At 36.0% G+C, this 26,041-nt stretch overlaps 2 protein-coding genes and 1 long non-coding RNA gene across 3 annotated transcripts; 1 reads left to right on the top strand and 2 right to left on the bottom strand.

Annotated features, from left to right (window-relative positions):
* Window positions 1-3,046: 3,046 nt before the first annotated feature.
* LOC128233928 (uncharacterized) lies at window positions 3,047-8,514 on the bottom strand. Its single transcript, XR_008260816.1, has 3 exons — window positions 8,384-8,514; window positions 7,790-7,856; window positions 3,047-3,170 (listed from the first exon to the last, which is right to left on the bottom strand). It is a non-coding gene; the product is annotated as an uncharacterized LOC128233928 (long non-coding RNA).
* A 6,015-nt stretch (window positions 8,515-14,529) lies between these two features.
* LOC128235310 (uncharacterized) lies at window positions 14,530-16,830 on the top strand. Its single transcript, XM_052950126.1, has 2 exons — window positions 14,530-14,746; window positions 15,332-16,830. Exons 1-2 carry the CDS (start codon window positions 14,530-14,532, stop codon window positions 15,571-15,573), a joined length of 459 nt encoding a protein of 152 aa, XP_052806086.1. The 3' UTR covers window positions 15,574-16,830.
* A 916-nt stretch (window positions 16,831-17,746) lies between these two features.
* On the bottom strand, window positions 17,747-20,036 carry LOC128235930 (uncharacterized). The gene is made up of 3 exons (XM_052950717.1): window positions 19,650-20,036; window positions 18,318-19,187; window positions 17,747-17,797 (listed from the first exon to the last, which is right to left on the bottom strand). The coding sequence occupies exons 1-3, from the start codon at window positions 19,968-19,970 to the stop codon at window positions 17,747-17,749; spliced, it is 1,242 nt and encodes a 413-aa protein (XP_052806677.1). The 5' UTR covers window positions 19,971-20,036.
* Between the last annotated feature and the right edge of the window lie 6,005 nt (window positions 20,037-26,041).

Genomic DNA, 26,041 nt, shown 5'->3' with positions numbered 1-26,041 from the left:
TGTATGCGGCGGATGTGCGTGTAACGGTCCGCTGTAAGTGGCGGATGTGCGTTCATAATCATGTTACGGTCCGCTGTAGGCAGCGGATGTGCGTTCACAGTATAACATTCCGTTATAGACGGAAGTACGTTCATAGTACGTACGTTTACTTGGTTGGTAATATGAAAATTAGCAAAGCCCGGGTTCTGCACGTGGATTGAGAATTTACTGTATATAAAGCCTACGGAGTTGAGCATGCTTTTCTCTGAAGGGATATGTTGTTGTTTGTTTTGCTCGCACGTTATTATGAATTATTTTCGATTTTAATGTTTCGTCAAGAAAAAATATTTTAATTCAAACATAATTATGATATTTCTGTTAAATATTCATATCTCAACATCTCGACTTCACTTCATCCGCCTAGCATTTGCACATTAAGCTTTGATTTTTACAATGTAATGCCGAATGCTTTTTTTTGAATTCACCAGAAGCAATGATTTAGAGTGTATTTTGTCATATATTGTTTTGTTTAATTTCTGTCACGCAACACCTCTGTTCTGACCGTGCAGTCTATAGACAGAGGCATCCTTAATTTCAATCAAAACATGTTAAGAAATTCTTTTAACATAGTGGATGGGATGGTATCAAAATCAATCATTCATGAAAAAGGCATAAATATTATTATTTTACCACGTTTTAAGTTCGGAGTAAGGCTATAATGGGACAAAATTTGCGTTTCAAGTATTATCGCTGTCGGTGATTGTTGGTATACATTCTGTACCTATCATAACTTTCTGCAGTTGCCGTCTGTCTTAAAATCGTCACACACCACATGTTGTTTCATACTAGGTATTCGAGTGTTCAAATATTTCAACTACAACCAGGCTTCATATTTAATATATGCTTTCTTGCCATCTTAAATACAGTATTGTAACGTAGTCCGGTGCGAGCTTCAAAAGCGTATGATGGTTATTCTTTGTCCATTTATGACCCCAGCGTTATTCATTGAACGGAACTATTTTAACACTAAATGTATCTGGTATAACTTTGCGAATTTTACAAGCACCGCTCCGTTGATAATGGAGTTGATCATGAACACGTTTTGAAACTTGACATGTTCGTATGCAATATTTAAATGCGAAAAGCTACAGAAACAAGCTCAGTAGCAAAAGGTTTAAACATAAAACCCGGTTTAATGAGTAAACGCCAAAGACATATAACATAAAATCACAAACAAGAAACATGGAAGAAAAACACAAAACTCCGCAAGCAGCACAGTGCATACATATTATATATAAAAAAACTAGGTACGTTTATCAAGGATTGTTAGGTACCACCTTGGGACGGTCAGTAAAAGACCGAATGTTTCCAATATGAATTTTCGAAATTGTTTCGCCAAGCATATGCCAGGCCATGAAATCAAGGGTTAATTGACCTAACTCGTGATCGTATTTCAAGCAATACAGACGCCATATTAACTAATGGGCTCAAAATCTACGTTCTGTTAAACATCGAATTCTATGAACTCACATTATGAATGCTATCTGCTTAAACGGTGTCCTCGGATTATCGCAGTTTTACTGTATGAAGAAAGCCTGGACCGATGACAGATTTGCTTAAGTAATCCAAACGTTGAAGGGGATTCAAAGGCAATTATGTGTTTATGTGTAAATAATCCAGCAATGATTGAATAAAAACTTGGCACACAACTTTCAAAGTTATATCGCATACGTTATTTTCCATATATTGTCTCTCCACTTTTTTAAAATCTAATTCAATCAAAGAGATCTTTTCGAACTGATGATGTGTACAGCGGAAATGATATACAATGTACGTTCAATATACGCAACAAAACTGTAAATAGCCTTATTATATAGGGGAATTTTACCATAAAGCAGTGTTTTATAAGTTATATAATATGATTATGTTATATTATACTTCATAAATATAACAAAAGTATGACAAAACAAACGTCAACGAGCAACATTCTCAAAATATAACTAGATAAGAACACGAAACGGAGCTTAGTAGTAGTTAGCGTGGTCGACTTACCGTCACCCGTACGAAATTTTTCGCCCGGAATTGACACGTAATTTAACTATAAGTTCCGGGCGGAAAATATTTCCAGGCGTTCTTTGAATAGTATACATTTTAGTGTTTGAGGCGGAACCCCGGCTGGATCGGGCGAAATATGTTAATGAGGTGGGACGGAATTCAAATTCCGGGCAGAATTTCAGGCTACGGGCGGATTTTCATATAAAGCTTGAATTTTAGTGACGGGCGGATTTTCAGATTACGGGCGGAATTTCAGAATAAGTCGGATTTTCAGTTGAGGGCGGAATTTCAGTTTACGTGCGGAATTTCAGTTACGGGCATAATTTTAGTTTACGGGCGGATTTTGATACAAATGTCACATGAAGTTTAATTAATTTTAATTTTATGTGCGCATTAATTTACAGGCGGAAAATATCTAATGGACTTAAAAAGACAATGTGAATAAGCATACTAAAGCTTACTCAATTTATTTTGCATTTCAAATACAGATTCCAAGTATAATAAAAGTTTCAATTATCATATTGGCTATAAAATGAAGTTCCAGTCACTAGTACACTTCACAGTAGAATGAGTACCTCCCGATTGTTTATTAATCTTTTATTTGTCAACTGCAATCGCGAATACGTGTTCCTTTCAATGGTGGTCTGATGTAAGTCTACTTCAGGGAACGTCATGGCAGTATTTTCCGTCATATCACATATTCTACAAACAAGACATTATTTTTTTATTAAATGGAAAGTATAAACGTTCTTGTCATAAGCTAACCGAAAGCCGATTACCGAGTGCTACATTGCTAACCTCTGTGTATGGTAAACTAAGTCTTCCGTAGATTATTTTGCACAATGATTTGTAAAAGGGTAACCATGAGTCTTGACATTTGACTTATGTTTATATTTTAGGCAGTGCTACCTAAAATGTTGTTTATGAAACTACATAGACTTGTAATATAGTATCTACCTTCAAGTATTGACAGTGGTCTAGCATATTTGCTTGGTTTCTTCTCCAGGGCTGAGTTGCCCAATACCTGTCTCCCACGGAGTTCGCCAGTTCACCTGGTCAAGGAGGTCATACATCAAGTAGTCTCTTTTTGCCCCTTGTCGGATAGCATTGGTACATGTTTCGTTCTTTAAACCTCACTGTGAGGTAAAAGCCTCACATGTAAATAAGTTGAAACCTTAGAGTGTTTGCTTATATTTATATTGTAAATACAGTTTTAATGATTTGATTTTATTAAAATTGTGTACTTCAGGTTTATTTGATATTATTGTATAATTTATACTCCTGAATTGAAACATGATCTATGGATAACTCTGTAACACATTTTGTCAACAATTACAGAAATAAAGTCATACGTAACATGTCATTTAAGTAGCATGCTATATTACAAGGCTGGCTGAATTGTATTTCAAATAAAAGTCAGTTTAGTTACGAACATGTTATTTATTTATTACATAGTCATACACTTCTGAGCTTGAGTTTTTTTGCCATATTAAGATATAGTATCATAACTATTATGATAAAACAAACAGGTTTAACTAAATTTAGAGTGTTTCTTGCAGCACACACATTTGAATGTGAGGTTCATTATTTTCTGATAAATATTGTTAATAAAACATTTTGTTAGTAACTGAAATTACAAAGAAGGAGTCATTATAAGGTAGCATCGACTCCTGTAGCAACCGTTTGATTAACATTCTGTTATTAGTATGAAAATAATCAGTTACAGGGTGAGGAATCACGTGACTTCAACGGGGTTCTCACATGTGTCACCACGGTTCAAATCCGATGTAAACAAGCAAGAAAGTGACAGTTATTTTTAAATAACTTTTTTGAGAGAAAAGATGGTAAATTATTTCTTAGCCTATGAAAGACTATACTATTTTCTGCTTCTACAAGTGTGAAATATTTTGGATTTACTTGTATATTAACGATGGAATCCTTGACCAAAATTTCGAATCGACATGATTTTGAAGAACGATGCAACGCTGTGTGCGCCGTGAGTCTTTGTTTTGTATACATTTCTTGGTAATTAGTAATATTTAAGAACCCAAACATGTGTTTAAATGTTGATTTTACTAATTTTATTCATTAAACGAATTGATTGTAAGATTTATTTCAGTTCTTTTTTGAATATCGATATTTTAAGAGAGGCTGTTGTTATCGTGAATTTTATATTTGCTGCTGTTAACGTGAATTCTTCTCATAACATGCGTAATTGATTTAATGAGTAGTTTGAACTACTCTCTCAACTTTGACGATAATGCATTCAACACTGAACTTTTATTCCAAATAGTATTTCTTTGATGAAATGAATATATATCCACCCATTTGTTCGATTTAAGATGTTAAATATATGTTCTAGGTTGGCCGTCATGGTGATACGTCCAAATTTTCGATTGTCCTTCTGTAAGAGACGGAGTCAACCCTTATATGTTTCACCAAATGTTGACAAAAGATGGATAAATCTAATTGATGCAGTGATGACTACATTCAAATTGAAGACAAGATATACTCCAGCCAACCCCGTTCCATGTACATCCCCTGGTCAAAGAAAGTCAACAGCGAAGAAATGATTAAACTACGTTTAAATGTACAATAAATCATTAAACTATTGAATAAAAGAAATGTTGATTACATGTTTTGCTGGTTGGATCCATTGTATTTGTATATGACGTCATTATAAACTACTTATTTCTTTTTTCATGATATAAGAAAAACCCTTTGAGTGAAATTATTCAAAACTTCGCACTCGTAATGTAAAAAATCAACCCTTATACGTTATGGATGTAATGTATGCAATAACAATTTCTTTGATATATTTTTACGTATTACATAAGTAAAGTCATGTTGTTGTTTATATTGTAACGGTCCGCTTGTAGGCGGCGGATGTGCGTTATAATAATGTAGCGGTCCGCTGTAGGCGGCGGATTAATGTAACGGTCCGCTGTAGGCGGCGGATGTGCGTTCATAATAACGTTCCGTTATAAACGGAAGTACGTTCATAACGGATGTAAACTTGGTGGGTTATATGCAAATAAGCAAAGCCCGGCCTCTGTGTAAATAGAGAATTCAGTGTATATAAAGACCAGTGGACCCCTTCAGGGTCGAGCATGCTTTTCTCTGAAGGGATCTGTTGGTGTTTCATTGGCTCGCACGTTACAATATAAATATAACCATGTATCATTGTTGTTTGACATTACTAATTATAGGAATTGTAAATGTGATTTATTATTTGTAAAAGATTTCACAATGTGATAATATTAAAGCAACTGTGCACCAGATGATCAAATTGCAAGAAAAAAAAGAAAATTGTCGAATACTGACATAAACTTGGTATAAATGTGTACAATGCATTGAAACTTACTAACTGAAGTACCACATAGTTTACAATTTATTTAAGTTTAGCAATTATTTCGTATTTTTCCATTAAAAAAGATTACTGGGTATGTCTACCTAATAGAGTTCATTCCTTATGCGTGATTGGCTAGTCGATGTTATCACGTGATATTACCAAGTTAGATGTATAGCTTAAATATACCACTCGATTGAAGTAAGCTTCGTAGCTCAGTGGATACAACACTAGATTGCAATTTTGGCGACACGGGTTCGAACCCGATCTCCGACACATTTTTTTTTAATATTTTGGTACCTTTTTTACAATTATGATATCAAAGCGTAACACTTTCTATTAAATAATTGTCTCGAGATTCGTCACGATCGATTGATAGAAGTGCATTTAATTATATATATTATGAATTCCACTGGTGTATGTTCATGGGCCTAAGGCCTTTATGCATTTGAATAAACTATAAAACTTTACTATCACAACTCGAGGCTTGTGATTCCACTTAAGGTCTTGGTTTGTGATATTTTCTTCTATGGCGTTAAAGCTATCAATTTCTCTCTCTCCCTCTCACTCTCTATTCCCCTCCCCAGATAAGTAGATTAAAATATTTGACGCCGGACATTCTTATCGTGCTCATAGCTACAGAACATTTTGATAAAATCTACAAAAGACAATTTTCCCATAAAATTAAAAAAAATAGATATAGAAAGGAAAAAAAAATATCAATCATGTGTTTCCAGTAAGGATAGAAAAATCCGACGCTCGGGCACGCTGCGTGGCCGGTAACTCGGTAAGCCTCGTTACCTGCTTACGCGCGAGCCCTCGGGTCGGATTCTTCTATCCGTACCGGAAACACATGATAGATACTTATACTCTTCGTTTGTCATCACATACCTGCCTCCCTTGTTGAAGACCGTCGTCTGCAGCACAATGGAAACATTGTCATATGGTATTATTTAAAAAGTGAAAACTTTTTAACCTTGTTTCCGCATAACACGCTATGCTCGGGTTGGGGACGAACCTTTTTACACGAAATGCTATGCAAGATACAATTTATCATCTTACGAGGGAAGGTCAATTTTATGGTAGTCAATTTCGTTGTCAGTGCTTCTCATTATATCCTGATTTCTTATGGATAACGATATTTTGACCATTTTCGAAGCATGGAATTTAACTGGAGCGTTGACAGTTTTATGATTAATCTTTAGGAATGGCGATTTTGTTATTTAATTGTTATTGCTATTTGTCGTTTATTGGGTGTTGAATTTCTTTAACTTTGGAACGTACATGAGACGGGTTTGGCTGAAGTGAATTTTGCCTTCCATTTTATTCAATATTGTATCTATTACTTCACCATTTAATTTATCCATCTTTGTAAACTGCAGAGGGAAATATTAGATATTAGGAAGTTTCAAATCGATCAAATTGGTGAATAATAGCTTTAGGTTGTATAAATTCTCGTCACAAATGAGAGGGCAATACAAACCATACAATAGAATAAACTGAGCATGTTATGATAAGTTTGTTAAGGATACCGACTTAACTTAGTGAGCTTTATTGAGATGATAATAAGTTTACGTTAATGACAGCACATATCACTATCACGTTTACAACAGCACTTCATGATAATTCGATATTTATTGAAAAAAAAACAACATTTAACGAACAATTCGTTTTATGAGGGTAATGAGCAAAACTAACTTTTTAACGCATGTCTAATAACTTAACTATTACAGATGACTAAGATATATGTACAAAACAAAGAAACACGGCGCATACAGCGTAGCATCGTTCTACAAAATCACGTCGATTCGAAATTTTGGCCAAAGATTGCATCGTTAAAATACAAGTAAATCCAAAATATTTCACACTTGTAGAAGCAGATAATAGCATAGTCTTTTAAAGGCTAAGAAATATTTTTCCATCTTTTCTCTTAAAAAAGTTATTTAGAAATAACTGTCACTTTCTTGCTTGTTTACACCTGTTTTTAACTGTGGTGACACATGTGAGAACCCCGTTGAGTCACGTGATTCCTTACCCTGAGTTATGAACATGAGTATGTTTCGGGAGGCCAGAAGACGTGACAGAAGGTTAAGCAATATTGAAATGTATTTTTAATACATCAGAGTTGCCTGGGGTTACATGAGTGGAGATGGTTGACATTAGTTTTCTTGGGAAGTTGAGCTTCTAGGATGCTCCGATAACTGTATAAGTAGTTTGATTAATTGCAACAATCTCTTTATAACAGTTAAATGATGACTTATCATTAGTTGTATACACAATCCATATTATTTATATTATAACTGTTCTCATATCTATCCTTATCTTAAATAACAACTTTATATACTATATGGTACATGTTCACTAATTAAGCACTTCAGAGGTTTAATCGAGAAAGCCAATTAATACCTTTACTGCGAAATCTGTTGATTAAGATGCAGTCGAATTCTGCGTGTGAAAGTGGCTGCTGAAATATCTAGAAGAACGAGTTATTTCTGTTTGATATATTTATTAATTTAAAGGTGTTTTTTTAAATTAAGACGAAAACCGTTATTCAAGCATGATGCAGAACTTTTTTTTTATTTATACCAACTTATTAAAATGAATATAATATGTAATATGAGTACGGCAAGTTTCTTTTTGATAACACCGACAACAACTACTCGGAAACTTTCGACGAAAGCCGAAGGTAAGTGCTAATAGCTTTTTCTTGCACATTTGAATTTCTTTGTGAAGTTTAATGATTGCGAGATGCCACAGAAGAAAAAGATAAACTAATGTTTTTCGGGTGAAAATAATGTAACAAGGCAGAATATAAATTAAAATGGTCGTAATAAACATGGAATTGATACCCAACAAAATATTTTGTACAACATAAAGCAATCTTAATCGCACAGAACTATTACTCGATTTAAATCAAACAAAATAGTTGTAAAAGTGAGAATACACAAACACAATTTAAGAACCAGTACTGGTAAAACAAATAATGGAAAAGTTACGTACACCTTCGAATTGTTGCTTTTGATTATCCACTAGTCTCACACAGCATATGCATTTTATTTCGCGATTCAAAATTTGTAATAATCCTCAAGTCCGCGTCATTTTTATCAAACACGGCTTATGTTCAATCTGTTGGAAAATACACACAACCGTACATTTTTAACTATAACGTTAGTCACGCAAGTTCAAATGTGTTCTTGGTAAAAATTCTAGTTATCCATTGTTGATGACGGAACGAAAGCGCGGTACATGTATGTCTATCAGTAATGGTTTCCGTTGTCACGTAACGTAGTTACGTATAAACACTTTAAAGTGTCACGTAACATAAAAGTTACATATGAAACACTTTAAAGTAATAACAAAAATCAATAGTAAAATTCAAAGTTTATTTGTAACAAAAAGCAAGTATTTCATCATAATTATCAAATGTAGATGTACTCAACTGGTGACAGTCGTGATAGCCGCTGGCTATTAGTCCAATTAGCTTGACAGTTCATGACTATAGAATACGTTCTTTTGGTATATAATAAGAAATTAAATATGCTCAACTGTCAAATGCTAGACGAAATCAGCAGTATATATGAAAGCATGTTAGACAGTTAGCTAGAGATTAGGTTTTGGGCATGAACTAGACTTATAGCCCGTATGATACTTAAGAAGGTACATAACAAAATAAAGACTTAGAACACTTGAACAGTTGTTGGTTGTTTACTGAACGTACTATCACGAAAGTTACGTGAACGGTAGCGTTACGTGACACGTAAAAGTTTGGCGCCTGCTGACCGAAGATATTCAAGAACAGGGTTGACGTGGAACACAACGGCGAAGTACTGACGACCACCTGAAACGAAAAAGGGGTGAGTGACAATTTCGGTTATATTGGATAACATAGAGAAATGGCAGAACCAGATATTAGTAGAATTTTTCAAAATTTAGGGGAACAATTACAAAATGTATCGGCTGTAGTAGGCGCTCAGAGTATATCACAAGTAGTACCATATTTTGATGGGGATACCAAACAATTTAAATATTGGATAAAAATATTGAAAAATACGGCGTTCTCACAGGTCTCGATAGCGAAAGATTAAAAATGGTAGCATATTAGTCTAGCAAAAATGCAGTTAGTGATTTTATACAAAGGTATCTAAAAAGTAACCCTGATGATAACTGGGATACATTAAAAGGGGAATTAAAATCAAGATTTTCGGAAGTACAAGATCCACAACATGTTTTCTGTCTATTAAGGGCAATAAAACAGACACCAGGGGAAAATGTTCAAATATATGCAGAACGACTTTTAACTATGGCGGAAGAAGCTTTCGTAGGACATAACGGCGACCTAGTAGTTATTGAAAGGCAATTAATAGGGTTCTTTATTGATGGTTTGGCACATGATTTCCTAAAAATGAAAGTAATGCGAGAAAATCCAGATACTCTTCAAGCCGCGGTGCGTAGTGCTACAAATGAACAAAATCTTAGAACTAGATTTATTCTTCGAATAGGTAATGCGCCGAGTCAAAATAGCAGGCATGGTATTAGCAACAATGATAGGCATGAACCTATGGAAATTGATCATTTGAGACCAAATAAATACTGCATATACTGTAGACGGCCCGGTCATAACATAAAAGATTGTAAGTCAAGAAAACGCGAAATAAATGCCATAGGTAAAGAATTTCAAGTTCAAGATAACCAATTTAGTGATAGGCCAAATAACGATTGGAAATCAAAGATTGAATGTTGGAATTGTGGGAAAATGGGTCATTTTCAAAGGGAATGTCGAAATGGCAGGAGACCATATTACCCCTCACGTAATCAAAAAAACTAGATGTCTCTTATCATAAAGAAGTCGGTGATAGGAGAAAACATATGTCAACATTCACTATAGCAATTTGTGGGAACCCAAATTCATGTCTGATAAAAATAGGAAACATATCTTTTAGAAGTTTAATAGACACAGGTGCTGAAGTTAGTTTAATTAGTCGAAAGGCTCTTGAGGTTATTGCAAAACAGACCTAAACTCTCAAATAAACGCGCTCATTTACAATCAGTTAACGGTAATTCGCTACAAGTTGATGGCTCAGTACAATTAAAATTTAAAACCGGCCGAGTTCACAAAGTGCACGAATTCTATGTTGTCCCAAATATAAATAGAAATATCATTTTAGGCAGGGATTTGTTATCAAAAAATGGGGTAATACTCTATTTTGATTTAGAATGTATGCGCATCGATGATAGTTATGTACCTTTCGAAGAAGATTTACATATTGCATCAATTGTGAGACTTCAAAAATGTACTGTCTTGAAACCACAAACAAGGTACTTATTAAATGGTAAGGTAAAATCAAATCCCAATATAGATACAAAAAAATGTTATGAGCTCAAAAACATAAACTCAAATTAAAAATGAGAAAATGTCAATTCATGCAAGAAGAAACACAGTACTTAGGTTTTGTTATTGATAAATTAGGAATCAGACCAGACCCTAAGAAAGTAGAAGCAATTAGACAAATTCCAACTCCAAAATGTGTAAGAGATGTTAGGTCAGTCTTGGGAGCTGCCGTCTTTTACCGCCGATTTTGTCCAAAGTATTCTGAAATGGTTGAGCCATTGATTAATTTAACTAGAAAAACAGTCAAATTCTTTTGGTCACCAGACTTTGAACGAAGTTTTCAACTACTTAAAGACAATCTGACGAAAATTCCCTATTTATCTTATCCTGACATAAACAAGCCATGCATTTTGTATACAGACGCTTCAGATAAAAATATCGGAGCATGCCTCACACAAAAGTGTGAAGAAAATGAGATTGGGGATTATGCCAATGAAAAATCAATTTATCTGCTTTCACATAAATTGTCCGATACACAAACTCGGTGGAGTACCGTGGAAAAGGAAGCGTTTGCATACATTACGCATTACAAAAATTAGACAATTATTTGCACAATGCTGAGTTTGTTATTAGAACCGATCATAAACCCTTAAATTATCTTTTAGAATCACCCATGCAAAACAAGAAAATTCAACTCTGGGCGCTAGGCATAGCTGGTTATAATTGTAAAATCGAATATATACCTGGAAAAACTAATATCATAGCAGATTTCTTGAGTCGCACCCCATCGTCCGATGCTATCCAAATTGACCCATCCACTGATTACGAACCGGATATAAGTGATAACACCTTTCAAATTTCCGAAAATTATGTTCCAGAGAATATTAAACAAGTCAACGCCATTAATTCCCATTATCTAAATAAAAAACTGGTTGTTGATAAAGAATATGAAGAACAAGATTCTTTCGTAGAACCAGTAAAACAATTTGAAAGTATGTCAATGGCTAATGAACAAGATCTTGATGCCAATCTTTTACAATTAAAGATAAAACTGCGACATGATCAGCCTAGCAAAACGGAGCAGAAGAAATATATTGAAATAGACCGCATTCTGTATTACTTGTCAAACGCCGATGAGGAGCCAAATTTAAGGTTAGTAATTCCCAGCCATTTAACACCTTTAGTCATTACGCAATATCATGATAATAACGGGCACCCGGGTAGTCAAAGGTTATTTTCAAGCATTAAACAAAAATATTTTTGGCCTGGACTGTTTAAAGAATTACACGCATATGTTGAAAAATGCGTTACCTGTCAAAGTCGGAATTTAACCAAAATAAAAGCTCCCATGCAAGACCGTCTGAACATGGCACCATACCCATTCTCAGTAGTGTCTGTGGATGTCCAGGGGCCCCTACCCATGACCAGTTCGAGGAACTGTTTTATAATTTGCTTCTTAGATATGTATTCAGGCTTTGTAGAGGCTTTTCCAGCACTCGACAAAAGTTCAGATACCTTAATACACTTACTGGTAGAAGAAATCTGTTGTAGATACTCAACTCCCCTTCGTTTAATCTCCGACAATGGTAGCGAAGTAACTAGCGGTGCTTTCCAGGCCGTTCTGAAAGAATTAAACATAGATCATGTAAAAACTTCCACCTTCCACCCCCAGGCAAACGGTCAAAATGAAAGATCTCATGCAACTATCAATAACATTTTATCAAAACTAGTAGAGGGTAATGTCCGACAATGGGATGTACATCTTAACATGACCTCGGCCGCAATGAGATTTTCAACATCAGAGAGTTCTAAACATTCACCCTATTTCTTTCTTTTTAATCGGGATCCGGTTCTTCCAATCGATAATCTACTTAAGCCCAGAATGAAATACCATGGCAAACAATATTATAGAATTATGCTTAATGAACAACATAAAGCATTTGTAGAAGTCCGCAGACAGCTTAAAAAATCTAAACGAAAACGAGTAGAGTATGCAAATAGGAATGCCAAAGACTGATTCAAGTTCTGATTCAAATGATTCTGAGCCCATTAATTCAGAGCCCCATCAAGTTAATTTACCTCCTATAACAAAAAGGGTTAAGCAAGAACTTGGCACAGAGTCTGATAGTGAAAATGAAATACCCCTCGCAGAACTCCAAAAGATTCTACGAAATAAATCTAAAGTCACAGAGATGCCAACAGAGGTGACGAATGATACTCTAAGCAGTTCTGATTCTGAATCCCTTATGAGCGGCATCAATCTAAATAACCCACCCGCAGATACAAATCATATTGATTCTGATAATTTGATAACCCCTGAGTCTAGCGACGATGCAGCAATGAATATTGAGGCTGTTTCAGCTCCCCCACTTAATGTCAAAAAACATAAGAAGGATTCGAGGCATAAAAAGAACACGAACAATGTTAAATATTTGTCCGTTATGCTGTAATCACAATTCCTTTCTTATGAGTACGATGTGCTAAACATCAGACACCAACGACTTGCGACTTCGAGTTGTTTTAAGAATGTTGACATATGTAGAAGACTTCGCACTGTATAAGTAATTGTGTGAAAAAATGTAATTGTGTGAAAATACGGTATTTGTGTGAAAATACTGTAATTGTTTGTAAATACTGTAAATACCTACACATCGATTATTAATGATTGATTGTTATCAATTATATTAATCATCTATTTTCAGAAACAAGGATGAATTACCTTAATTACCTTGTACTCTGGTACGCGATTGGCATGAGTGATACTTTTGAGATATACGATAATGTCATATTTCAAAAACTTAAGGATATTTCAATTACTAAGTCACACTGGCAATTAGCACTGGTAATTGACACTAAGGTGTTTGCCAACTTTCTTGATCAAGTTGATCAGAGATAAATAAATTCTACCGAAATGGCTAATCAGGTTATTATGCATTTTAAGGAAAATGATAAGTATACTGATAAAGACGCATTTATTGAAACAATTAGGAACATTCAGTTAGATTTGGGAAAGGTACAGGACACTTACGCGAAAGTATTAAATAGCTATACAGATTTACAAACTTTAGGACAACGATCTGAACGGTCTTTATTACCTTTGGGAGGCATATTCAAATTTCTATTCGGGGTAGGAGACGATTCCGACGTTCAAGCTTTGAGACATAACGTTGCTAAGATCGCGCATACACAACAGACGGTGATACATATTCTTGAAAGTAGTTTAACAGTTTTAAACGTATCACAATCCCATATATCAGAAAACAGGCAATCAATCAATAAATTAATCGAGGCATTAAAAATGGTTAATATAAAAATGTCACGTTGGCAGGGTAGAATAGAAAAGCAACTGGAAATGGTGCAAGGATACGCGATTAACTACAATAATTTAAAACTCATTGTTGAAGAAATAAAACAATTAGTAATGCACGCGACGATGTATTTGGATGAATTTAGATCTAAGTTAGATATGCTTAGTACACGCAAAATATTCCCAACCCTGATATCACCATTACATTTGAGAGAAATACTTTTAGACATAGTCTCGAATTTACCGCAACAATATACCCTTCCTGCCGATCCTCAAACACAACTTTGGAAATTCTATCAAATCCTCTCATGTAACACAATAATGTATAATGACCACATAATTGTAACGATCAAAATTCCACTTTCCGAACTCAACAATCAATAGACGAATTTCATGTTACGTAATCATTTTGCCGGCGGCCATCTTGGAGGCCCATGCGCAGTACGGAATATCCGGTGATTAACACATCCGAACAGCTGATCGATGTAAACAAATCGTTAGTCAATAAAAATGGTACTTAAATGTTCGATTTATGGCTGTAATCACAGAAAAGATCGTGAAAAAGACCTGCAGTATTATAGATTACCTGCAGTAATTACAAATCAAGGCGCTGAATGGGAAAAACTTACTGCAGACCGAAGAAGAGAATGGCTAGCAAGAATTAACCAAGACTTCAGCACGAAAAATTTGACCAATGTTAGAATATGTTCAACTCACTTCATAAGCGGTATGTGATGAAATAGAAAAGCTGCTACATTATATTTAACATTATAATGACTTGACTGTATGACACTTACTACTGTGCTTGAGGTAGCTTGATGAACTTCAGTAATGAGTTGCAAATGTACATGCAGTATATATATATAAGCTGAATTTTTTATATTATAAATTTCCATGACGTGTACTGTTGTACCCTCTTTAAGTATTATTGGCAGGTAATAAGCATTGTTCCCTAAAGGATTATTGCAAATGGCCTGAGAGGTATACACAAGGGAGAGACAGATGTGTGATACAAGGAGTCTGGGTGCGATACCCCAGATCTTTCCAATAGACCCATTCCTTCTTTAACATGAGTGGTCTCTATTGCCGATACATCCGAGCATATTGTGTGTCGAACCAATTCATCGCTAGTCGAAAAGTACCATAACCCTAACCCCAGTGCCCCAGGCAGGTTTCAAACCATGCACCCCAGGATTAGTAGTCCAGAGTGTTTCAAGCTACCAAAATATGCCACCCCATTATTTCATAATTATTGTCAAGTTATAACGGTCTGTACAACATGAAACTCACATGGTATATTGAAAACTTTCAGGCAAGAAAGCAGATCTGCATGACAGACTAAATCCCGACTGGGCACCAAGCATAGGTCTTCGTGGAGCACAGATCCTCGCAGAACCTGAAGAAACTCCAAGTGTAAGCCGCTATAACAGAATCAAGAATCGGACCCAGCGCAGGTTGTATTCAGAAGAGATACGTGGAGATGAAATTGACAGTGTGATAGAAGACTTCGATGATGTGAATGTCAACAGCAAGTTTGTGAGTACAGGTGTGTAGACAGACATTACATTTAGTTTTATCAATGGGATGGAGTGTGAAATAAATAGTCTTCGTGGAGGATGATGATAAAGTGAAACAACTGACTGGTATAAACACATATGCTGTGTTGATGGTAGTATTTGAGTATCTTGCTAACTTTTTACCATGCAGCGAGTCACTTTCAAAGTTTGAAATTTTCATTATGACACTCATGAGATTGAGATTGAATCTTTCATCTATGTTCATAGCGTATTTATTCCAAGTGTCACAATCGACTGTGTCAAGACTTTTCTCTAGCACAATAGATGCTATGTATGAACGACTGCATCCATCCATATACTGGCCAGCCCGGGAAACACTTGAGAAGACAATGCCGATGCAATTCAGGAAACATTTTGGCAGAAAATGTGCAGTCATAATTGATTGTTTCGATGTTTTCATCGAGCGACCTTCCCGCTTAGAGGCCAGGGCCGAGACATGGTCTTCATATAAGCATCACCACACTGTAAATTTTTTAATCGGTATAACTCCTCAGGGCACTGTCTGTTTTGTTTCTAAAGCTTGGGGTGGTCGCACCAGTGATAAACATTTGACTGAAAACTGTGGATTTCTTTTCAAGATCATGCCAGGAGATTTAGTGTTAGCTGACCGTGGGTTTGATATAGGTGCAAGTGTAGGGTCTCATGCCGGTCATGTTCATATTCCAGCGTTCACTCGAGGCCAAAATCAACTTTCAGCTGCTGATATTGAAACAACACGCAAACTAGCAAATGTCAGAATCCATGTTGAAAGAGTGATCGGACTTGTTCGCCAGAAGTACACATTTTTGAATGGTGTCATTCCTATTCGTTTTCTGATGCAAAAGGATGAAAATGATGTGTCAACTATAGACAAAATAGCATTGATATGCTGTGCCCTGATTAATTTTAATGACTCCATTGTAGCTGTAGATTAAGATCTGAAGGATGAAAGTAAAATGATAATGCATGTATGGAGTCGTGGTTTAATTCTATGCTACGGAACAAATGCCTAATATACTCTATGACTTTCATAATCAGTGTATTGTATGTAAATGGATGAGTTCTCTATTGAGTAGAGGGTTATAGTGGGTTTTAAATGTGTGTTGACGACAATTAAGCACATCCAGGAATTTTCTTTTTGTCCCTAATGTCTGCTACATTACATGTCTTAGTGATGACATTTCAGTTGTCAATTTTATAACTTGTGTCACATGTTTATGTTGTACTATTACAAACTGATGAAATAAAATTATAATTTATTCTAGTAATTATTCTTATTTCCTGTTTGATTGCAATCAGTTTTATGTAGCCAGTATCTGTACACAATCTACCTAGGTCATTATTAAAATAGTTGTTCGCTATATAATATACAAACACCAAAAACAAGGGAAAACATTCAGCATGACTAATGATTTTGTTCAATACATTTGGTTAAGATAACTGAACATAAGAATCAATTCATTAAATTAATTAATTTTCATTTTTGGAATAATTACAATAATATCAAACTTAAAATTTTTAATAATGACCTGGGTAGTTAATGTATATGTACCACCAAGACAAACAGAGTTTTTTGATACTATTTATTGCAGTGAATAATTTATGAACCATTAATATTGCATCTAAAACATATATCCAGCTTGGTATAATTGATTAATTCACTTATAGATTGATAGCAATAAATATAACATTGAAAATGAACACCAAACATAGTTACAACAGCATTCAGCAAATAAGTCATTACACATGAACATAATGTACAACACAATAAAACAGTCCTGAGTATTATGTTGGATATAATATTGATAACCTTTCAAAATTATATCTAGCTCTTTACTCCACAGCAACAAACATGTTTACAGTCAGATATATAAATGATATGAACATAAGTACATGATGTGAAATAATTATGTTGTGCGTAATTATTTCAGATACACACATTTAATATATATCAATATTTTTCCAACAAGCCCTATACATCACACACTATCCATGGGTCCATAATCAGTACAGGGTTAAAAATCAGACAACAATTCATTTCTTTCTGAGTCTTTTGAATGCAGGTAACTTTCTACAGTCTGGGCAGTACCACTTTCCTCTTGGGGAATTTTCCAACTTAAGACAAGTAAAGTGGAACCAAACAATTGAACAATCGTTATTGTCACATGCTATCATTTTACCAGATTCAACCTGGTCGCAATAACAATATCTTTCCTCGGAGTCTGATAGTAAGACAGGTTTCATTTGGGTATCAGAACACTGAACATTTTCTATTGCTTTTAATACCGGTTGCTTGACATTATCAGTAGTATTCAATACTGGCTGTTTGGCTGGCACTGGCAAGCTTGTGAATACTTTACCAACTAATTCTGGCAAAACCGCACACTCAAAGAAACCTTTTGACTTGCTGCATATGTCTTCCCAAACAATTGGATTGAATTTCACTTCTTTAATAAATAAATCACATAATGTCCAAACAACAAAGAAGCACATTTCCTGTTTACATACACCTAATTGAGTTTGTATCTGGTAATAGTACTTGTGATTTTCACTTAAATGGAGTTGATCATTTTTTAAAACTAAGAAATCACATGTGTTCTCATCAATTTTATCATTTCTAGCATTAAAGGGGCATTTAATTTCAATACATGCATTGCCACAACAGTCACAGGCAGTTATACCATCAGGTGAAGCACCAATGCAGGGTAGATCTTCTGAAATAATAAATCCACTTTCTCTCACTAGCAGATTTTCATGCTTTGGGCTGGTATACTCCACAAACTGCTTTAGAGCCACTCTTTCATTCACTGTTCCCCACTTCATGGCTTCAGTCTGGAAACACTGGGTCTCTGGATAGCATATTTTCTTTACAAGAGATTTCGATGGCTTGTCAGGGTCTGTAAAAACCACACTTCGCATGTTTGATGCTGTGATTCTACCAGCTCGGAACTGGTTCCATAGCTTTGATTTTGACTGCAGCCGAGTTTCAACCTCAACATTTTCGGATTGTTCTTTGCTGCATGAAACCCTTATGTTTTTACATTTAGATTGTACTGTGCACAATGGCTCACCAATCATATCCGGATCTTTCAGTTCACTAAGTATTAAAGGAAAGTCTCGTTTCTCACATGTTGGAACATAATCTGCAGCATACGGCTCTATGACTGATAGTACGGCTGGTTTAGATTTTAACACTGACAGTTTTTGACAGAATGACATGAAATCTGCCTCTGATGCTCTAGGTGTTTTAACTTTTCTTACTGAAGGGGTGTTTGTAACTGGGATTTCTCCATTATTCATGCACTGCAAATTATCATCAAAATGTTTTTTGGCAGTTTTTGCTGAGGTAAAGTTTATGTTGCTTACAGTTTTATACCTTATGGTCTTCACTGATGCTGGTATAATCTTCCAATATGCTGCGGACTGGGTACACGTTTGCGAATCTCTTATTTGCACAGCTGCAGATATTGAAAACAGAAGAGCTGCTATGTGGGTGCATGCTTCTCCAAGACCAGCCATACAATTACAGTGGGCCCCCTCCACAACACCATCTGGTTTCACTATGACCCAGGGTCTAAGTGGCTTCTCTCTAAGTCGTTGTGAATGTAATACCTGAAAAGAAATCCATGATAATATTATATTAATAAGTAATGACAGGTGCCCAGCTAGCTCGGTAGAGCAAGGAACAGGTTATACCGGGGATCATGGGTTCGAGCCCACATGAGATAAACTCTCTTCTCTAATTTTACTGGTTATAGCAGTCAGAGGCGGCTGGGTGAGAATATGATCCTACCGAGAAATAAAGCTGGTAGGAGTGTAGTGACTATTGATACTGACTCAAGACAGGCGGCCCGCAAGCTCAGTGGGTAGACGGATCAATGTTGTAACACATTGGTAATACCGTGGGTCATGGGTTTGCATCCCATGTCGGGTGCACTGTTTCCTGGACCCCTAGTTTACTACATTGCCAACTTACCTATTATTACACATAAAAATGTGAGTGAAATAAAACAATTTATTCAAAATTTTACACTGTTTTACAGACATTATTATAGTTAATGCTGAGTTATATACCTTTGCAGTGACTATGACATGGTTGTTTGTCTTGTAACTTGATCTCTCTTGCACCCATCCACTGCAGAGTTGGTTTACAGCATCAAGTGATTTCCAAGCTTTCAAATCTTCTTTCGTGTATGGACTAGGGGTAAAGAGTAAATAGTGAACGATGTCTATATGCGTAACTGAGGGTAGGCACGCCACATCTTTTGACCAAACCAAATCAGTTGCGTAAGGGTCTACCCCACCCACTATGGTTATCTTCTGCTCGTAGCGCTTTTTGGCAACACTATCCAGGCTATCTTTATACTCCGTAGCAAATGAAAGTTTCTTAGACATGTTGTGTCAATAAAATCTGCATCTGTATTGATTTACCGATATATTTGAAGAAAATCGTGCGATAAATTGCTGAAGAAAGTTGAAAATACGCGAGAGCCTCCAAGATGGCGGATCAACCGGTGTTATGGTAAATTGTTACCGCTCGTGCAATTCCTCTATATGAATTATATCAAGCCTACAATTTAGACCTACCTTTCATTAGTAGAAACCGCAGTCTTACACAAGCAGACAATATCAGTATGACAGCTCGTTATGATTTGGATTCTACGCGTATGATTACTAATAAAGAACGCACTCAATTCTCCATCCTAACTGAATGTGAATTACAATCTTGTGTACAAAGCATCAGTCCATTCTGCGAAGTTCGCTCGGAGCTTTATCAAATGAGTTTATCCCAGTTCTGTATTACAGCCTTATTTATGAAACAAGACAATAAAATCAAAAGTCAATGCTCTACCATAACAAGACCAAATAAACGCCTACCAGCCGCGGAATATCTATATGATGGTATTTGGATGATCGCTTCCAAAACGGACTTAACATTTGTAATCATATGCCAAAACTCCATTCAAACTCATAGCAAAAAGACAGTAGAAGCTCCTTTAAGTTTGCTATCGTTGCAAATGAACTGCAAAGCGTATAATGAACATTTTACACTGGGGTCATGGTTTACAAATAGTTCAAGACTGCTATTAAATAATTATGAACATTATCAAGTACTTCCCAATTTCACATCACTTCAAATCTGTGAACCTCTCCATAAGATTCTTACTAACTTCTCAAAAATTGAAATGCCTGATGAATTGAAACAGATACACGAACTTCCCTTAAGAGCTTTAATGAATAAATTAATTTAATTACCTAATTCTGTCCTTGACGTATCCTCTGGGTGGCCACTATGGAAATTAATTACAATCATAGCAGCTGGTGTTCTGCTTGTCAGTGTGACCGTTCTCATTCTTTGTAAATATCATTCTGCCTTTCTCAAATGTATTCCTGACCGATCGCGTCCCAAACCCCACCCACAATACAGTCAGGTGGTCTACAAGACCGGTGAGGAATCTACTCTCGCCCAATCAGAGGCGAGGCCTGAAAACCGGATATCTGCAACCAATCAACGTCGGCTGCAACCCCGCTGTCCGAAGCCATCAAAAGACTTTATCCCTGCTTGGATCGGATGGATTTAAACCCTGAGGGCCACAATTAAAATTGTTGACAGCCACCATGACTTTTTGACATGTCACTAAAAAGATCGTCAGCCGACGATACCACAATAGTGATGGACATCATTAATGGACTTGCACATAAGAATTGTTTATATATTTATGGACTTTTTTACTAAAGTACATTCGGAAATTCACCGTGTAGCGGCCCAACGCCAGGTCCATGTCTGCGTCTGCTGCTGTGAGGCCACAGTTTCTCGCAGGTCGGTGAGAGCCCTCACCAGGAAAACGGCCGTGTTCCAAAGCGTTTGGACACGTGCCACTGCGAATCTCGAGCTGCCGCCCCAAGGACCAGCAGCTTCGCCCATCCTTCCGGTATTGTCGCTTACATGGACGTGCACCGGATGCTCGAGTGACCGTCCCCGGTCACCATCCATCAACAGTGTCGATTAGAGACTATAAGTGTTGGCTGCATTTATGACTTTTATTTCTGCTTTAGTGTATTGTGCTTGTTTCTATTGATTATTTTTCATATTTGTTTTCGGGTATAATTTATTTGCAGGTATTATTGTTTTCTTCATCGTTCATATAAAACAAAACAAAAACCGTACCTTCATATTCACTAATTCTTTTTAATTTTTGTTTCCGATCATCTACTTATTATAGTTGACAGGTTTTTCTCAAGTTTAAATACCGAAGAGTATTTCTCTCTGATCAAAAGTCTACATTAACAACATTCCTGTTGACACCTAATCATTAGCAAGTGTCATCATCCTCACGAGCAATTAAACTTTAAGCTTTGACACCAATTAACCCTGCGGGTTTAAGTAATGATAGTTTCTCCGATCTTTACCGAAGTAATTATCACCTATTTATGACACTTCCTAAAAATAAGATAAGGGCGGAAACGCGTTGAACTTCAACGCTTGTTTGATTTAAATTGGCGTCGACGCTTGTTAGATTTAAAGTGGCGCTTGTTAAATTGAAAAAAAATTATTGGAAAAAAAAAATACTAAAAATATTACTGGGATAAAAAGTATAACGCAATGGTTATTGGTGGCAAAACAAAACAATTTTTTTTATTTCCTCGGGTTTCGGACCTCGAAGTGAAATTAAATTAAAATATATTATGTACGATGAAATAATTCCCATGATGAAATATTTCTTTTATGAAAAATCGGACGAATGTCACGTAACGTATAAACACTTTAAAGTGTCACGTAACATAAAAGTTACATATGAAACACTTTAAAGTAATAACAAAAATCAATAGTAGAATTCAAAGTTTATTTGTAACAAAAAGCAAATATTTCATCATAATTATCAAATGTAGATGTACTCAACTGGTGACAGTCGTGATAGCCGCTGGCTATTAGTCCAATTAACTTGACAGTTCATGACTATAGAATACGTTCTTTTGGTATATAACAAGAAATTAAATATGCTCAACTGTCAAATGCTAGACGAAATCAGCAGTATATATGAAAGCATGTTAGACAGTTAGTTAGAGAGTAGGTTTTGGGCATGAACTAGACTTATAGCCCGTATGATACTTAAGAAGGTACATAACAAAATAAAGACTTAGAACACTTGAACAGTTGTTGGTTGTTTACTGAACGAACTATCACGAAAGTTACGTGAACGGTAGCGTTACGTGACACCGTGAAGGCATCTTGAGAAACACATGACCGGAATAAATGAATAAAGGTTAAGGTGCTCAGAGGGAAATCTGACCAGATTGGCGCAAGATAAGGTGAGTTTTTATTAACAACTGGTTCTTGTACCCCATTGATAGCCCTGGAGGCTTATCGGTGAGTCAACACAGTCTTGTACACAATGGTCTCGAATCGAATGGAAGTTAATGATGTATAGCCGAGTGGGCCGAGTTTAGTTCAACTGCTGTAAGTGATTGATGTTGTAATATCCCAAGAAGTGTCATAAGTAACATTCTAAGTTGACTTTAAAGTTCATGAAAACTGAGTGTAAATCATGGGGTCATGTTTTTTTCTGTATTTTTTTTGACTTACCTTTGTAGTTTTATGTTTTTGTTGCATCTTTTATTTTACAAAGAGTATGCGATGTACAGATACTAACAGAAGATGTTTATCTTTAACGTTTCTATGTGAAATGTAAACGATAAAGGGAACAAAAAAATATTCAATAATTTCTCATGACTTTCGAATCTTTTGGATTTTTTGGCTGAAAATATATGGCTTAGTTCGAAATTACGCTCCACTAAAATGTTATATAGGATATTCCGCCCCAAAGGTTGCATAGAAAAACCAAAGTACGAAATTTCTGTGTCACACAAATGTTCAAGTATATAAATACTCCCGTAATTTGTTTACGCCTGGAACTTCCAATAATTTTACGCCCAGAATTTACAAGAAACACGTATAGATATCGGGAGGAATAATGATTCCGTCCATGATTCAGGCGGAATTCACTGATTCCGTGCCAATTCCGCCTCGATTCCGCCCGGAATCCGCCCTTTTATTTCGTACGGGGAATAAAACTGAGACCTGTTTGTCTTCGGAGTTACAGGACTGTCTTACAACTAGTTTTTGGGCCTAATCTTCCATTAGTTCTTTAACAACAAGATATTGAAAATACCTGAATGTCTAAATAAATAATTCATGCATATATGAAAAGTTGATTCGATAACACGAAAAAAAGCGACAAGTAGCCGAATTGTTTGATAAATACACTATTTAAATGCACATGGTTAAGGCCTACCATCATGATACTCAACGAGAGACATACAACCTCAATAAAACGTAAACAGCGTAGACAGACATAACATATCCAACAAAGCATATATATTTACAATATACAAAATATATACAAAATTAGGGGTTACTCCCTTGGAACGGTCAGTGAAACAAGAGTTCTATCATTTATCCATAAATCACTTTAAAGAAATTTTGCAAACACCTTTTAGCCTCAATTACAATACATTAATATGTACATGTATACGAAGACATACACATCTAGTTTCGCAACTTCTCTAAAATGTGATTTGAGGCTCTAGAGATTGGTGAACAACACTACTGTTTTTTTGTTTGCATGTTTCATAAGGTGGTCACATGCATAATACCACGGCACCCGTCGTTAGCTGTGCTTGAGTATATGATTTTGACAGATTATATGACAAGTTTAATTCACAGAATATCCAGAAGGCCATGGCACATGTAGACAAATACATACTTGTTAATAAGTGTTACAGTTGAATCACTGCACATACTCATACAAATCAAATAACCAATATACAAATGAATGTTGAATGCATAAATGTATCTATGACCGAAGCAATCGGAGAAAAGTTTTACTGTTTTGTTAGCATATGAATATGCATGAATTTAAAAATGCCATTTTGTTTTGCTTATTTATATAATTTTATGCCGACATAAAATATTTTATGGATCTGCGGGTTGAACTGAATCACCCCTAGCTAATTCTGCGAGTTGAACCGATTACATCTTAAGTATGGCTTATCAGCGTTCCACGCCGTGACCAGTGGTCAGGAAGTGTGTACGTGGCTTATCAGCGGTCCAAGCCGTGACCGGTGGTCACGTGGTGTGTATCGGCCTATCGCTAGCCTCTCGCTTCAGCCATTCTAGAAAAAATATTTAGAGATACGTGCTTGCGAATTTTGAGCATATATTTTGCATAATTTTACCGATATTATTGTGTGCGAAGGTCTATACTTTACGCATTATTAATAGGAATTGCTTCGTCTCAATTCTGGAATGAAATATAGTGTCGGCAACCTACCGATGCCTTTCAACTTTGTGATATATTGTACGGTTTGCGTTATTTAGAAAACGGATTACTCAGACAGTGGATGTAAGCGTCTTTGAACTACATGTGTGTCGCAAGGACATAACCGATTCAATATGGCTGCGCCCATGAAAGTTCAACTTTTCGGACATTCTTTTGTATCTCGACTTCAAACTTTTATTCGAGTGGAGGATTCGCTTAACTTTCATTTCGGTTTACACGGACGGCTTATGGCGGATGGCTTTCCTGGGACCTCAGCAGCCGTTCTCAAAACTGAAACAGTTGGCGACTTTTCGCCGGATTGGCACTAATGACGTGTATAATTCTTACATACCCGTGCAATGCATTACAAGTCAAACGTGTGATATAGTTGACAGTGCACTTAATATTTTGAACATTGCACAGATCGTTGTATGCCAAGTGTTTCATCGATGTCCAGCATCTGTGCAAAACCATTAACCAGGTGACATTGATTGGTTCAATGATCGACCGGATGCTTTGAATATACAACATAACATCAATCTTCATATCCGTTTTCCTGGTCGTGCATATCTATAGCGCTTCAAGGGATTTTGGTCAGCAGAGGCGAAGGCAAAACACTTCAGTTCGGATGGTTGCCACCTTTCCAGAGACGGGCAGTTCAAACTTCTGTCAAATCATTGGGCAGCCATGGTTGCAGCCTTCAGTACCACAACCAAGTGATACGCAAGTTACGTTAAATAATTTAAACTGGCTTAAAAAAATACGCAAAAGTTTGAGAATAGCTTTGCATTTCTTTTATTTACTAAGAATTTTAAACTTAGACAAGTATATTCATTTACGACAAGCTTTATGCATGTCTGTTCAGTTTGATTAATTAAAAATACACCTTGAAAGTTTAAAAAATTGTATATATTGTTTGTCGTTCGTGTGGCGCATATCTTAACTGTGACCACGGTGTGGCATGGTTTCACTGTTTTTAGTGGGGTCTATTTTTATTTAGTGCGATGAGTAATATTTACTTTTAACTTTGTGCGGTGCACATTGCGACCACGATGTGGCGCGGGTCAACCTAATTTAGTGCTAAGTGCACATTTTATGACTTTTTTGCGGTGCACAGTGCGACCACGGTGTGGCGCGGGTCATTTT

Source organism: Mya arenaria, chromosome 5 (genome assembly GCF_026914265.1).
Source record: "Mya arenaria isolate MELC-2E11 chromosome 5, ASM2691426v1".
Lineage (NCBI taxonomy): Eukaryota > Metazoa > Mollusca > Bivalvia > Myida > Myidae > Mya > Mya arenaria.
The sequence above is the reverse complement of the archived record's forward strand: the minus strand, read 5'-3'. Positions and strand labels throughout refer to the sequence as shown.

Bases quoted from the DNA above. Each gene is read 5' to 3' on its own strand.
- LOC128235310 (XM_052950126.1), top strand. From the start codon at position 14,530: ATGGTACTTAAATGTTCGATTTATGGCTGTAATCACAGAAAAGATCGT. The intron at 14,747-15,331 runs GTATGTGATGAA...GAAAACTTTCAG, and splicing joins TTCAACTCACTTCATAAGCG to GCAAGAAAGCAGATCTGCAT.
- LOC128235930 (XM_052950717.1), bottom strand. From the start codon at position 19,970: ATGTCTAAGAAACTTTCATTTGCTACGGAGTATAAAGATAGCCTGGAT. The intron at 19,188-19,649 runs GTATATAACTCA...ATTTCTTTTCAG, and splicing joins ATGTCATAGTCACTGCAAAG to GTATTACATTCACAACGACT. The intron at 17,798-18,317 runs GTGAGAGAAAGT...TCTTACTATCAG, and splicing joins CAAAGCATGAAAATCTGCTA to ACTCCGAGGAAAGATATTGT.